The 15,715-nt window shown below is 36.9% G+C and overlaps 1 protein-coding gene across 3 annotated transcripts in view; it reads left to right on the top strand.

Moving 5' to 3' along the window:
* Window positions 1-15,715, top strand: part of NAV3 (neuron navigator 3) — a 448,741-nt gene that overhangs the window by 408,791 nt on the left and 24,235 nt on the right. For all 3 annotated transcript variants that reach the window (XM_014963931.1, XM_014963933.1, XM_014963932.1), the window contains 5 exons: window positions 366-389; window positions 2,459-2,536; window positions 10,919-11,002; window positions 12,625-12,736; window positions 14,037-14,158. In XM_014963931.1, the coding sequence (XP_014819417.1) occupies window positions 366-389; window positions 2,459-2,536; window positions 10,919-11,002; window positions 12,625-12,736; window positions 14,037-14,158 (420 nt within the window). The remainder of the gene's footprint in view (window positions 1-365; window positions 390-2,458; window positions 2,537-10,918; window positions 11,003-12,624; window positions 12,737-14,036; window positions 14,159-15,715) is intronic.

Below are 15,715 nucleotides of genomic sequence, written 5' to 3'. Positions count from 1 at the left end.
CCCATAATAATCATTACAGTGTGAAAGTTTGCTGGTAACAGACGAAAGTCCATGCGGTGACGGGAGAGCAAATTTTCTTTTGTATCTTAGAAATGTATCTGCAGTTTCTGCAGTTCTGTTCCTGTTCTCCTTTTATCCGCTGTTTAATGTTGTCGGTATGCTGGCAAACTCTTCAGGGTTTCAGCTGGAGCTTTGCCAAGTAAGTTGAAAAGAATTCCATTTATTGTTTTTACTGCATACCTTCCTTAAATGTAATGGATCCGTGAAACTATTCATTTCACTTCAGTGTAGCTGGCTTTTATTTTCTATTACCACAATTATGTTGCATACTGTTTCTAAGCCATTTCTTCTTTGTTTTCTTCCAGGCAGAAGAAAAGGCACATTCAGAGGTAAAAACCTTTCTTTGTTTCTGTAGTTGTGTATTGTATTATGATAATATAAAGTTTATTGTTTATCTGCTGTGGCTAAACTGGTGAGTTGCTGGGGAAAAGACATCCTGTTTCTTTGAACCACTTTTTGGGAAGTGCTTGTAAAGAGCTGATGCAGCTTCTAGTGCACTAAAAGGTATTTTCTTCACATCGTGCTGAAGAATGCCTCCTGGCTGAGGTTCTGAAAAGGTGAAAAGAAACGATGAGAATTGGGCTTCTGAGTGGAGGAGTTGTGATAGGTCTGATTTCAGACTTAATACCCCTCTGCACTGGATCTAAGGGACTGCGCAATTCTAGGTAATGCGCTGCCTTTCAGGAGAAAAATACTTCAAATGTTCGCTTTGAACTTCTCTCCCTTACATTTTGCATTATATTAAATTTCTGAAACTGACCACTTTGATGGATTTCAGAGCAACACGGATTGATTTCAGATATAAATCAAATCTGACGTGGAAAATGGCTTCTTTCTCCTCACAGTGCATAAGAATGGGTGACAAGCCCGGGTCAGCAGCTGGATACAATTACGGCCTTTCTCAAAATGAAGTCCTGGTTGTATTAAAAGGGCACCAAGGAGTAGCAGCAATAAAATGCAGCACCAAGGGGTGGTACATGCCTTCAAACACCTGCATTCATGCTGCTCCTATTTTTACTACTCTAATCAGAGAAAAAGTCAACTAAGAGATATTTTGAGGAAGTTGAACAAATAAACATATGCTTCCTTACTTGCCACAGTGTGTTTCAATATAATTTCTACCTGAATTCTCTAAGCTCTGTTCAATGAAGGTTAAAGCAATGGAGCTAAAGAAGCAAGCCATAGCTCAGTCATGTAAATGACAATTCCTCATTTCATTGCCCTGTATATAGAGGTGAAACAACAGTTCTTTCCTATGCGTTTCTACATGATGTTTTCTTAGTATCTAGGTCTACTCTGTGATGCTTGTGCAGGAGAGGTTGAATAGCACTTCATGAGAAACCACCTTTTTACAGTTGCAGGAATTTGATGAAAGTGTAGCTTAAGCAGGAAGGTCAGATAATTGCTGTTGGAAACCAAAGAGAAACTTGGAAAAAGAAAAGTGGCAGTCCAGGACAGGGAACAGCTCAATAATCTATCTATCTCCTTTGCTCTGAGCTAGTGTAAATGACCTAGCTACAAATGATCATAGCTGGACAGGAACTTGTTAATTCTTAAAGCTTGTGCAATATTCCCTGTTCTTTTGGAAGGGAATCATAAAATTAAAGTGCTGCTATGGTTTTCACTAGTAAATGTTATGTGCTCCCTTTCCTGGGCTAGTTTTAGACATTTTGCTTCTCCAGTCTGGAAAAAATTTTTTAATGTCTGAATATGAAAGTGGTTTCAGAGTGAAACTCCATTCTCAGCTTAAGTATCTAATGTTTAATGAGGCTGCATGTTTGAGTTGCGGGGACTGTAGGAAGTGTTGTGTTAGATAAAAAAAAAACAAAACTGTAACTCATCTAACTTTAGACATCCATGAAGCAAAAATCTGTGTCTGAGCTAGTCATCAAAACTTTCTTTATGCCAGGCAGTGGGGGAGTATTCTTTGGCACTTTATCTGAGTCTAATGTAGACATTTAACATATGTCAGTTGCATCATGTCTACAGTCAGGCACAGTGAACCTCAACCAAATGCATTCATGTTTCATAATCTCAGTCCTGATCCAGGGCTGCTGGCCTTGACTGCTCTAGGAATATGTTTGGAATTTAGAGGATTGGGTAAAAAAAAATGACATTTACATGTGCAATCAGAGGATTGTACATATGAAGTAACTAAGCATTTGCTCATATGTGCTCCCTTAACTGGGATCCTAGCTCGTACACTGGTTAAGTGCAAGAAAACAGTTGGAGCAGCACTAAGTGCCAATTTTTAATAATTTGTATTTCTGAATAGTTCTGAGATTAAAATATGAAACTAAGATGTTGTAAGCCTGTTAATAGTCCCTTAAGAAAACAAAAAAAAACGACCAAAGGAAATTGCTGAAATGCTGACAGCAGGTTGTTTTTTTTTTCCTAGCAAATTCAGAAACTACGGAGAGAGCTGGTTGCATCACAAGAGAAAGTTGCTACCCTTACCTCTCAACTTTCAGCAAATGTAAGTATTTTTGCTTGTGATCAGAAACAGTATCAAAGAATACATTGCCAGGCTGGCTAATAGCTTTTACTCAACACATGGTCTGGGAGACTTTTTATTTATTTTGGTGTTTTGCAAATTAAGTATTTCATTAAATGTCTTTATTGCTTCAGCTTCAAGCAGAAGAAATCTTGCAATCAAACACAGTCGAAATGGAAAGGAAAGTTTCTACCCCTTTGATGTGACAACAGTCCTATCCTGTTCAGTTTCACTCTTTCCTCCAAATCAATTAAAAAAAAAAATCCCCCAAATAAGGAGACACAACCAAAGAAAGGGCATGAATTGTATATTCTGATAGAATTCATTATAGTTTCATTTCAAAAGTAGATGGATGTGGAGAGAAGCACAGTGTACAATTGTATATTGAATTCATATGTTGCAATAACTATGCTGACATATAACTAATGGAAACCGGGCAATTTCACAGAGAGCTCCCCGGTGTTCCTTCCAATTGTCATACATCGGTAATATGAGCTATTGAACATCTTATCAGAAAATAATGCCAGGTAGGGAATGTGAGCTACAATCCTGTCTGATTACTATGGTTTTGGATGAAGTTACTGGATAGTTACCGAAGAGTCTGTTGTATAGTGATTTTTAAATGCAATGCAGGATATAACTACAGTTACGATTCCTAAGGAAAGCTGAGATGCAGTTGCAAGAGAATATCATTTTGGATTTCAAGAAGGCAGTTTCCTGATGTCACGGGCAACCTTTCTTCAAAATGTAGATATACTGAGTATTTAGATCTATAAATACTGCCATTAATTATTTTCAAGGAATTATTCAGTTGGTAAAGGAGTACTGTGTTCGTGTTGAGAGAAAATAATCTCTAGCTGTGTGAAAGCTGCTTGTTCTCTTAGGACTGCTACATGTGAAAATGTAGAAGAACTACTCTTAGCACTTTCTGCTCTGTTTCGGTGGCTGCAGAACACCTCTGGGTATTTGTACCCCTGTAGCTGTGTGGATCACCAGTCTGGTCTGAGTTCTGAGAAGCAGACAATATTGGAGTCTTGCAATGTTTGTAAATTCAAAAGAGAGGTTCTGAGTTGGGTTATTCATTTGGGAAATAATAGCCAGCATGCCTATCCTGGGCATGAGGTTCCTTCCCTCATATTGTAGACACTGATCTTCATCTTTACCAGGTTGGGCAGTTCTTCACTCACCTATCCTGAGAGCAACAAACCAAAACCAACACCAAGAGGTCAGAATACCTAAGTTAGCATGCCTTGGGTAGTAGTGTTTACTAGCAAGTCTGTTATTCTCTGCAGGACATTGTCTTTCCACCAGGAACACAGGGCTATAGCAGCTTTACTTTGCAGTGGGGAGCAGAGGGAGGTGGGCTGTGGCTGGGCACAGCACAATCACGAGTATCCCCACATCCACTCTGAGTGCCCCGTTAGTGCCCACACAGCAGCAGCTGGTTTTATCCAGAGGAGTTAGCTTGATTCCAGCAAGCCCCTCATCTAGTGAAAGATGTCTATGCCCACAGACAGGGGTTGGACTAGATGATCTTTAAAGGTCCCTCCCAACCTGAACAATTCTGTGGTTCTGGGAAGTGATACCATATCAGTAAGACTAAATCATTTGCCTGTGGCAATTTTGTGCTCAAGTGCCTGTACTAGAGCTGGTGTGGGAGCCACACTGATGGTGATAACTCAGCTCTTGGTACTGTTCCTCACTTCACTCTATGGGCGAAAAAGCAATTTTCCCTTCTCGTCTTCCATTAGCTCTGAACAGAAAACACCAGCATATTCCTTCTTGCTAATGTGTTGAAAGGAAGAGTTGAAAGATGACTCTAGTCTCTATCCTTTTCCAGTTACCCCAGCAATGCTCTAGCATTGTTGCCGTAGCAACAAGTGCAATGGATTGAGGATGGCAGGACATTCTCCTCCGAAGTTGAGGCAATGAGGCCATTGTTCAGTTCATTTAGGCAAATTGTATCTGATCCCTCCCCAGTGTTATTTAGAAGTCATTAACTATATCTTTGGCCAGCATTCCTTGTGTGGACTAAACACCATATTGTCTGGTTTCTAATAACATTACCTATTCAAGACAAATTTTCAGTCAGCTACAAATTACAATTAGATTTAGTCCATATTTCAAAGAACCTGAGTCAAACAAAAAATGTTTAATTACATTTTGGCTTGGTTTTCACTCAAACTAATTCTGCTGCATGGGTGAGAAATAATTTATATTGCTCACATTGTATTGGTTGGAGTTCTGGTCCCATGTACTGCCTCTGGACTTCTGAACACTTGGTAAGAATGCCCACAGCTTTTCTGCTGATATAATTGGATGGGTAACATTTTCAACAGGACAGTTTAAAAAAAAAGAAAAATATATATATAGGTTTTGCCTATTCAGAGGTACCTCATTTCTAAACCTCTATGTGCTTGTGTGTTTATATATGTATGTACATGTATGCCACATGTTGTATAAAGGTTTATTTAATCATGTTCTTTTGACTGTGTCACTCACCTTCTAATCCACCTCCATGGAGACACTCTTTAAATTCTAAACCTAAACTTTAAACTCTAAACTCTATAAGCAACCCTAAAGCTGATCCTTTTAGCACATGGGGTTTTTTAATGGTACCAGAGAAATCTTTCCTTCTTCCAAATCCCCAACATGTGGAAATTCCCTCAAAATTAAACCTGTCAGGAGCATGAAACTTAGAGGCTTCAAATTCTCCAGGCATGAACAAGGGATTTAGACACCTTTGCAATGAATGCAATCTTAAAAGAGAAGTAGAAAAGTAGATCTTACTAGATATTTCACATAAATATTTTTTGGGGATGCTGTCAATGAGATACATGCTTTAAAAAAACAAAAACTGAACAGTGTTTCACAGGAAGCCTGGTTTTGAGTTCATTCTGTGCTATTTCTGGTACAGAAGATGTAAAGCATTAATAAAACACTTCCATATAAGTCCAAAGGATCAAAAGAGACCCCTTACAGATGTGTTAGTACTAATTCTGCCAGTCCTTTACAGAGTGTATATACAACCTTTTAATTGTGATGTGGCCTCTGAAATTTAGTCTAATTACAGAATTGATATTTAAATGCCAGTTGAGTATATACTTTTCAAAAAAATATGAGAGTAACTAACAAATACTTGATTTAATTTGACAAATTTCTAATTTTCATGAACTTGTACTGAGTTAGCAACGCTTTACTTGCATGTATTCATTTATCATTTATCTCCTAGTCTAAAAGATATACTTCACCAGCCCTGACTTCACTTCATCTGACATTTAAAGGAGAAGTAGTCCTAATCTCAAAAGTAGAATTCAAAACCATGTTTTGCTCTAAATGGATAATACTGCTGTGTCCCTCATTTAGAGTCATGTTTGCACACCAGCAGGCTAAAACCTGAATGAACAGTAAGTCTAATGCAGACAAAAATTCGATCACTGCCTATCTTTTCTGTAGATCCATCCACCTCTGGCAGGCAGAGAGCTATATGAACAGAGTATCTTCTACAGTGTCTTTGCTGACCAGAAAATTACTCAGTCCTTCCTGATGCCTTTGCTATAAATGCATTCATCATAGCCTTAGTCCTAAGCTCCTCTAAATTTCCACACTTTCAGTGTCTGAAAATAGGCAGCACTTTTTTCCTCGCTGTGGTCTGGAGAAGGAAAGTATTGATAGCAAGAAATTTTGTCCCCTCACAGTTCATCCCAGGCTTGAGTTTGTTGTTACCGTTTTCCTTTGTAGAACTGAGCAAAAGTATTGTATGTGAGTGAAAAAAGAGCATCGTATTCATCTCATTTCAATACTATTTGTGTCTCTCTTTGCTTCACCACAAAAGACCTTTGGTGGCAGTAGTACGTGTGTCATTCAAAGACTGTCAGGCTGCAAGCTGACCTATTTCATCAAGCCTTTTCTTGATACATTATTTTATATCAAAATCTATCAATTGGAAGTTATAGCATTTCTAGGCGTTTTGGAAACCTCTGCTAAGACTTTTCATATTTTTCATTTATTATTCAGGTTTTGCTAGCTGGACTCAAGTACTGTGCTTGATTTCAGCAGTTTATTTCATTTGATTAACCCCAAAGTGTTTTGCCTGCATACGATTAAATTCAAGCAGGGCCCAGCTGTTGTTTGGATGCTTAATTTACTCTTTTTTTCTGAGATTCTGGCTTTTCCCCTGGCACCTGTTTTGATGTTGCTGAAGGGCAAGTCTCAATACTAATTAAGAAAGGGCCTGTTTTCAGTGCGCAAAGTGTCCAACCGGCAGACTTCCTACGTGACTGACAAGGGCTCAAATTCCAGCGGGCAGCCTGAACCCAGCCTGTTCGGAGGGATTTGATCAGTGCTTTGTACTGTACAAAGCTGAAGGGTGCGTGCTTGCGGACTGTAGCGGACCCAGGATGCCGGTAGAAAGCGGAGGGGGTTCTCTGGCTAATGCTCTTGTTTGGCCGGCTCTGAACCACTATCCTACAGCCAAACAACAAGATCATAGCAGGCGGCGAGCAGAAAAGGTCACCAGATGTACAGCTGCTTCTTGCAGGCAGCCCGATCCCTTCTGGCCTCTCACACCTCCTTTCATTCAGCCGTGCCAGGTGGGAGGAAATTTATTTCTTTTCCTTTGTTTTGTAAACCTGCACACCGCAGATCAAATCGCAAAGTGTGTCAGCAAGTAGTCTTTGGATATGGCCGTGTCATGTTCAGGATGGGCTATAAACCTAAGAGCTGGGGTTATCTGGGGCTTGGCTGGCTGGGATCCTTTACTGAGAAAGAAATGTTTAAAATCAAACCTGCCATCTTTGCACTGAAGTGATTCCCTGAGCATATATCTCTTTGGCTATTTCCAGTGGGAATTTCAGATGTTAACAGAAGTCAAAAGTAATCCATATGCAGTGGATCTACAGATTAAGAGCTGTCTATGTATCTACGTATCTTGTCTATGTATCTAATACACATATCGTGTTAAAGATGGATATATTTTGCTGTAGGCACGCTTCCAGTAATGCCCAGTTACTTAGCTCTCACTCCAGTATATCTATCTCCAGGTGCAAGTGCTGCATTCAGTTGTGAAGATATATTTTTACTTTAGAATAAGTGTTATGTAAAGCACATGCAGTATTCAGGCTATTTTGTATGGTACTCAAATGACATAGACAGTGAATGAAACTACCAAATCTAACACAGATATTTCTAAGGTATGAGAGACTGTCTGTAACTTTAGAAAGACTCTTCCTAAGTATTTTTACAAGAATGAAAGAATGGATCCTTTTGGATAAAGTAAATAATCCTCAAAAATTGAGGATTACTAATTCAAACAAAATCAATTACCAAATTTCAAAGTGTACAAAAAGTATCTAACTAGAATTTTTAATTTCTAATGAGTGTTTTTTATGTCACAGTTTTTTATTTTTATTTCATTTATTTTCTGAATTATTTTGCAGTTAACTACTTAAATGCAAAATTTTATCTTAAACAGGAATATATACATACATATGTTTTATATATACTTCCACACGCATATAAATATACTGATAACCTAACCTTTTTCAAACTAACTTTTATTCTTTTGTTACATAGTATTTCCTTTGGTACAAATCTGCATAAGATTTCAGCAAGTAGGAGCTTCCTAGGCTGCTGAAAAAATAAACATTTGCTGTCATGGGGAAAGGCAGCACAATTTATTATTCTGAATGTAAATTTAACACATTCTGTTTTAGAGAAGAGTATTCTGTTTTGATAAACACTGTTGTAATGAACAATGCAATTGACGTGTTTTTTCTTGAATCATTTTCAGTGGTGGGCCTTTGAATTATGTTTCTTTATTATTAGCAAATGAAGACCTGATAGTCTTTATCTCAAATGAGTTAGGAAAGATCCATCATCTTGATCCAATTACGTTTATGATGCAAAAATTTTAGTGTGCTACTCCAAGAAGGTAATGTGCTCTATCACAGGCTGAACTTCAGTGAGAATCTATAGGTGTGCCATGGCTCTTTCTCTACAGACTGCCAGACAATAACTTAATAGTTTCAGTGACCTTTAATGACATTTTTAATTATACTTTTTAATTCTTAATTTTTATAAGTTCCTTAATTTTACCTATAAGTTCGCTGTCGTTTATTCATGTACAATATAAGCTGAAGTTGTAGCTATGGAGTAGGAAAATACTTTGCACAAATATGCATAGTTAGGTACCAAAGGACTGTGGTTATTACAGTCTAATTGTGAGAAACGGACAGAAGCAATGCATAATTAAGCAAATGATTCCTCTCTTCAAGCCCTCATTCCCCATTGTTATTCTCATGGTAAAGCAGAACTGCAGGCCATCAGCCAAGCCATAGATTTTTTTATGAGGCAGGGAACAGTGAGCTCCATTAGTTTCCTGTTAAACACATGTCATAAAGAGACATTTGGCTCTAATTCTGTAGTAGTGCATCTTCTTTGTCTCTGATTGTTTTCTGGGTCACTGGTCATCGTCTTTGGAATTACAACCCCATAAATTAGTCTGGATATTTTTAAGATGTGGCTAATTTTTAAAGTGAAAAGGAAGTTTCAAAACTAGTTACTTTTATCAGAGAAATGGAGTAGTGAAAACAATCAAAGGGTATAGTTTCCAAACAAGTTAGAATAACTTTTTATCACTTGATAGGTTTCAGACAGGCATTTAACACATATTCCAAGTTAATTTTATTTAAATTTATAACTTCAAGAGTAAAGCGCATACGATTTCTAATTAATCCTTAAGAAATTGCATATGTATCTAGTTCTCTGTTTATCAAAAGTTAGTCCCTGGGGTTTCTATCCTTTCTATCCCAAAGGAATCCCTGCAGATGCAGAAAGCAGGTGGATTGAACACTATACCCGTAAGAAATTAAATAAATTATTTACTAATAATATAATTTACAAGGTATAAACTTATAGTGAGTTTAATAAGTAGAAAAGGAGTTTACAAGATACCAAAATGTTTATAGCAATCCAAATTTATTTACAAAATACAAAAGCCACTTATCAGTATAACAGCTCTGAAGTAGAGACACAGAAGTGGGCCACTATTATATATATGATAACCTCTTTGTATTTGAAGTATAATATACAGAGCAAGGTGGCAAGAAGCTCTTTTCCTTCCCCTGAAGTGCATAACAGAATCCTTTTTGGACCATGTCTTTTCTGATTATACCTCAGATTCAATACAACCACATACATTTGAACAATTTCAAGTATGTTTGTACAAGCATGCAAATCTGTAACTGAAAATTTGCCAGGCAGTCTGTGTGCCTGTACTGCTATAATAAAAAATAAATTTTCTCAGTGAAGAAGCTCGGTTAATCCATTTGTGCATATAAATATGTTGTTTCTGAGTTATACGTCCAAGTGTATTGTGGTGACTATCTTTGACAACTTTGCCTACTACTACTTTAGAGATGTTAAAGAGAAAATAAGTATTTCCTTCTGCTTTCACTATTTGGCATTGTGAGAGGAATGGATGGAATTTTGTGGAATTTCATAAAAGTTAAATTCTTAATTTCCCTTGGCTGTACAATTTGTCTTGGCTTGTTGGTTTCTTTATGATCACTTGCCCTTCTTTGCCTACAAAGCTTGATTAGTTAGAACGAAGTTAGAACCAATAAAGAGTTGATGTATTGTTTGCATATATTTTGCTTGCATAGAGTATGGGGTGAATGTTGTTAGAAAATAAAATGAAGCTTTAATTCTTTAAAAACTTTTAATCAGTTTCAACGTTATTGCTTTTCTTATTGAGAAGCAGGACTTCCAGTTTTAAAGATTGTGCTTTATATATACAATTACACACTTATAAACATTATGTTTATATTTTATATAAGTTTTTTATTAATTTTATACACACAGCACATCCACATATATATAACTGATATAAGATGAATAGGCTAAGTAATGATCTTTTATAAAACTAACTGATATTTTTTGTTTGCGTCTTAAGATCCCTCTGGAGTGTTTTATTTGTGAGGCTAAAACTTACCTTTTAAGATAAAGTACTTGAATTTCCATTTTGAAGGGTCCAGTAATTGAAAATAATTACTCCTTGACTTCTGTTTGGGAGCAGACTTCTTTGGCCAATGTATCAGGAAACTCAAAGCAGAGCATTAAATCCATAATTCATTTCCAGGCAGAGATCCTTGAGCTGATCTCCTTGGGGGCTGAAGAAGCCTGAGGAACCCTGGGCTCTCTTGGCTACTTCACCTGTCCAAGTTAGCTGAGTCTGAGTTTAAAAATAATAGAAAAGAGCTGCAGAAGATGAGCTTGGAGGGAAAAAATATTTATAAAAACCAAATGGATATGGGAAAATTGTCCTATTGTCATGATGAACGTTGTCTTCTGTTTCTTTCACAGGCTCACCTAGTAGCAGCTTTTGAAAAAAGCTTGGGAAATATGACTGGCCGATTGCAAAGTCTAACAATGACAGCTGAACAAAAGGTATGTTTACAAAAGCAGATGATTTAATGTGGAAAACAGTTACCAGATTATATTAGAGTTTTGTTTAAAAAACACTGAAAGGAAACAGGGACAGCTGTGACAGTAAGACAGACAGATCTTTTTTTAATGGCTGTCACGATCAAATCTTCATAAAACTCAAAGAGAATTGAGCTGTGTAGCATCAGGTTTATGCAGACAATATTATAGAATAGCTTGAAGATAAAATCTTTCGTTTCCAGATTTAATTAAAACATACGCAACTCTAGGTTTAATCTCTACTGAAAGATCCCATAACAAAGACTGATCATAACTTGCTGGAGTACTTCATTCCAGCCTGCTACTCTTGTCAGAATAATAGAATTATGGGAAGGAAAGAACTTTAAGTAGAGAAAAATGACTCTATTCAGAGAGTTAATGCAGGTTAGGTATCCTGTTCATGAGAGAGCAGTTTTGGTTTTCACTGTGCTGTTTTGACTATTGGGGGAAAAAATCTAAACCTGATAGGTAGTAAATTTAATGTGAGCCTTTGTACTAAACTCAGGATTAAGAGGTTGCTTAGCACCTTCCAGGATTGAACTTCATCAACTTCCTGCCCTTTTTCATTTTGAGCAGTATCCTATACACAGAAAGGCCTCATTGAGCCAAACTGTGAAAGAAACTGTGTATCAGTGAGTTATTAGTCAGCACTAGAGTCAGTGTAGTTTTCTATGAAAATAACATTTCACAGTCTGGTTGAGCGCTAACAAATAAAATATGGTGAGACGCATTGTGAATAGGATAGAAAATATTTGTGTTGCTTTTTTCATCTTCAGCAAGAAAACACAGTGGAATTTTCTTAAAAAAATTTTTTTGACTATTTAACAAAGCATATTTTCCCTCAGAACGTTTTCTTTCCAGAAGAGGTTAAGCAGTGACATTGAAACACATAATCTCCAAGCTTCTTTCCCAAAAGATTTGAAACATGTTCTTTTCCTTTTCTTCTTTTCTCTGTTGTTAAAGTTAAATTCCTTTAATCCTCATTACATAAATGCAGGCTGGAAGGACAGGTTTAATGCAGCAGAAATAAAAGCATTTTTCAACTAAAATTGGCTATGCATTCTAATACAGAACTTTCTGCATTCAAGTGGAGTTATTTTACTTCAACTTGTAGAATAGTTGCTATTTAACAGGGTTTTTTAAATTGAATTATTATTTTGCAAGTTAAATCTTTTGAAAAATACACAAATTCAAGTTGAGATTCACCCATTAATCAGTAGCCTCACATACTAAGGGAAGTAATTCAAATGATTTTATTATATTTTGCAATAAAATTGTTGGATTTCTCTTAACTTTATAACGGTATTTAATTGTGACCCTTTATAGACTCGTCTTTATTTTAAAAGTTTTATTTTCCTTAAAAATGGGATGGTCACTTTTTATACAGTAAGTGCAAAACAGTATGTTAGTTGAGTTTAATATCTTTAGAGAGAAAATATGCACTCTACTTAGTTGTTGCCCTTATGTTCACCCAAGCAGTCCCATGAACTTCGCTTTGACCACTCTTATCTTGTCTTTTTTTTCTTAGCTTAGACAAACATTGGTTTTGTGCCATATATTTTGAGCTCTCTTTGCTCTTCCCACAGGAATCTGAGCTTATAGAGCTAAGGGAAACCATTGAAATGCTGAAAGCCCAAAATTCTGCTGCACAAGCTGCTATTCAAGGAGCCTTGAACGGTCCTGATCACACCCACAAAGGTACGTTTTCATCATTATTAAAATAAATGCAGAGTTTCTCCATGAAAAAAAAAAAAAGCTAAGTCACTGCTTTTCTGTTGTTTTGGGGACTTTGTTGCAAGGGCAAGCACATTCTGCAGTGCATGGTAGGCATACTTGTGGTATTTCCAGAGCTGGAAACCTTGAGTGAGCTTCCTGTTTGCCAGAGTTCCTGGAGCCTTGTCTTCTCCGAACTGGGTGGTCAGGAATTGATTTCTGGGTGTCAAGAGTTCACCCCATCACTGCAGTTGTATATTGAGGTACACCCAAGACACTAGTGAAGTCTTATGGCGAAACATGGTCATAGCTTTAAAATCCAGTGTTAAGTTGTACCTCTGAAAATCTGTGTACTCGTTAAGAGATAGACTGACAACAGCTCAGCTCCTTCATGAGGTCCTAAATCAGTGCAGGAAAGCAGGCATTTTAAATTTCAGATTCTGAATTAATTTGTCATTGCAGTTAGGCAGATGTCACATGATAAATATATACTTCAAAAGTGCCTCTTGATAAGCAACAGCAAAGGAATTACTTGAAGAAAAAAAATAACAGCAGCATTCTTTTTTGACAGTGTCATTGATCTTTCTTTAAAGAGGTCATTATTTAGATGTTTGCCTTAAGGTCATTTCATTGCATGACTTGAGTATAGCAAAGCTAACTTCTAGGAAGTCAAAAATAATCTAAAAAGTGATTTCCCTTGGTATTAGTGAGTATGTTCTGCAAGAATATTTTCCAGTGATTAAGATATAGTTACCAGAGACTTTTAAGAAATTGAACTCAAATGTCTCACCAGCCATTTCTAATATTCTCCACTTCTTAGTTATTTTGTTTCATTCATTTTTAATAAACTCCTGCCTGGCTTTTTCCATCATGGTATATTAGAAAGTAGCATCTGAACACTGATCAGGCCTACTACAAGTCAAGTAGTGTCTATACTCCTCAGGAAAAGAGCCGTAGTACATGTGATAGCAATAAGTCAAGTAATCCGTCTGTAATGCTTAGCTATGAGGTTACACCTGCATAGATTGCTGTGTAGGGTCAATGCCTTCATGCCAATGAGACCCCAGTTTAGAGAAGCTCCTGAGTGTTAAGCTGATTGTACACATCCCCATTGACCCCTGGTTTCTCACAGGCTGCAATAGCATGTATCTGAGCCACTGCAAGCATCAAGGACATTTATGTTCGCTTAGGCTCCCGTTGTGGAGGAAGATGCTACATAAATCCAAGAGTGATTATTATATTGAAACAGAGACAGATGGATTTCACTGTAATTTCTCTTCTTTAGATTTACGTATAAGGCGGCAACATTCTTCAGAAAGTGTTTCCAGCATCAACAGCGCCACGAGCCATTCAAGCATTGGCAGTGGTAATGACGCTGACTCCAAGAAAAAGAAAAAGAAAAACTGGGTAAGTGCTCAGCAGGTTTAAACCTATCTTTTAGCTATTATGTCATTTCCTAGTGCTGGAGTAGCATAATGGTCCATTTCATCTACAATATTCTTGCGGGGCTAGACAGATACATAGCAATTCACGTGTATCCATACTGTGACACTAGCAGCAAATTACAAATTCTCGAATATCATCTGGCAATTATTTGCATAAGTCAGGATAACTCAAAAAAAAATTGAAATAGCTGTTATTACCCAAACCATCTCTGGGCCACATTGAAACCCTGATTTTTCTTCAGTCAGAGTTCGATTCAAAGGCTTGGCTTAAATATGTTAACTAGCTATGAAGGGAGTTGAAATCTGTTAAGAATTCTCATGTAAAAGTAGTACAATGTTTAAAGAAATTAAGATGCTTCTCAATTGGAACACACAAATACCACAGAGTTCTAAGGGTTTAATCAAATACTTTTAGTAAATAATCAGAAAATATGTTTTTATTGTTTTAAAAATATTACCTGCATAAACATTTGTTTTAAAATACTGCTTAGCCTTCATTCCCTTGATTTGTAATTCCACACTCTTTCATGTTTCTGCAAGGTGAACTCTAGAGGAAGTGAGGTGAATATAAACCACGGAAAATTTGGCATGCATCTATAAAGAACCCTATCTTGGCATGATTGCTATTTATTTTGGCAGTAGGCTTTTATACTTTCTAAAAACAGATTATCCTGTACATCTTCTCAGTTTGTCTCTATTCATTTTAATCTCAAAGTTTAGACTATAGAAAGGGGGAGTGTAGCCAAAATCCATTTCTTTCTTGTTAGATATCATGAGCTGAAAAGAACTTAAATAATGTTTTCCTGATCCGTGGTCACACTCCCCACTCTCGAAGTATATAACGAAAAAAACATGTTTGAATACCTCATTTTTTTATAGAGGAACCAGTTTGTCATTGAGTTCTATACAATTTTAATTAGAACAATTTTCTGAAGTAAAAACAAAAACCCACCACATTTTTCCTAAGATGAACAACTTCTGTATTTAGATAAAGGTATCAACAAATGGGCTAGTTGAAATTTACTGCAGACAAAACTGTTGCCATATTGGCTCCTGAAATAAATGGCTCTTTGGCTATTCTGTCCCTTTTCAATACCGGGTAAGAGCTTCTAGAGGGAAAAGGCAATGCTTGTACGTTCAGAGGTCTTACTACTCTAAAGGAAACTGCAGCAAAGAGTATATACCTTTCAGCTAACATTCTTCTCAGCAGTACAACAAAGCAAATCTCATGTCCCAGCTTAAATCCTCTCGCTTGTGATCCAAACCATAGCATTTGCATAGTTTGACCATTCAAATTTTTAACAGGGAAAGTAAATTGGCAAACCCAGTAAATTGGACTTGTCTTTTGATTTCAGCATTTGCTAGTAGCAGGTTCTGCTTGTACCTAGATGCAAAGTGGTTATTTAAAGCCAACCCTTGAAGGGAATGCCATGGGAATGGGATTCCACTGGGGCTTAATGGTTTTAAATGAGCACCCCTCTCCCATAGCTGTACCACTCGGTCCTGCACTTTTCCCATA

Source organism: Calidris pugnax, unplaced genomic scaffold, assembly GCF_001431845.1.
Source record: "Calidris pugnax isolate Ruff unplaced genomic scaffold, ASM143184v1 scaffold44, whole genome shotgun sequence".
Taxonomy (NCBI): Eukaryota; Metazoa; Chordata; class Aves; order Charadriiformes; family Scolopacidae; genus Calidris; species Calidris pugnax.
Note: the sequence above shows the minus strand (reverse complement) of the source record. Positions and strands in the feature narration are given on the sequence as shown.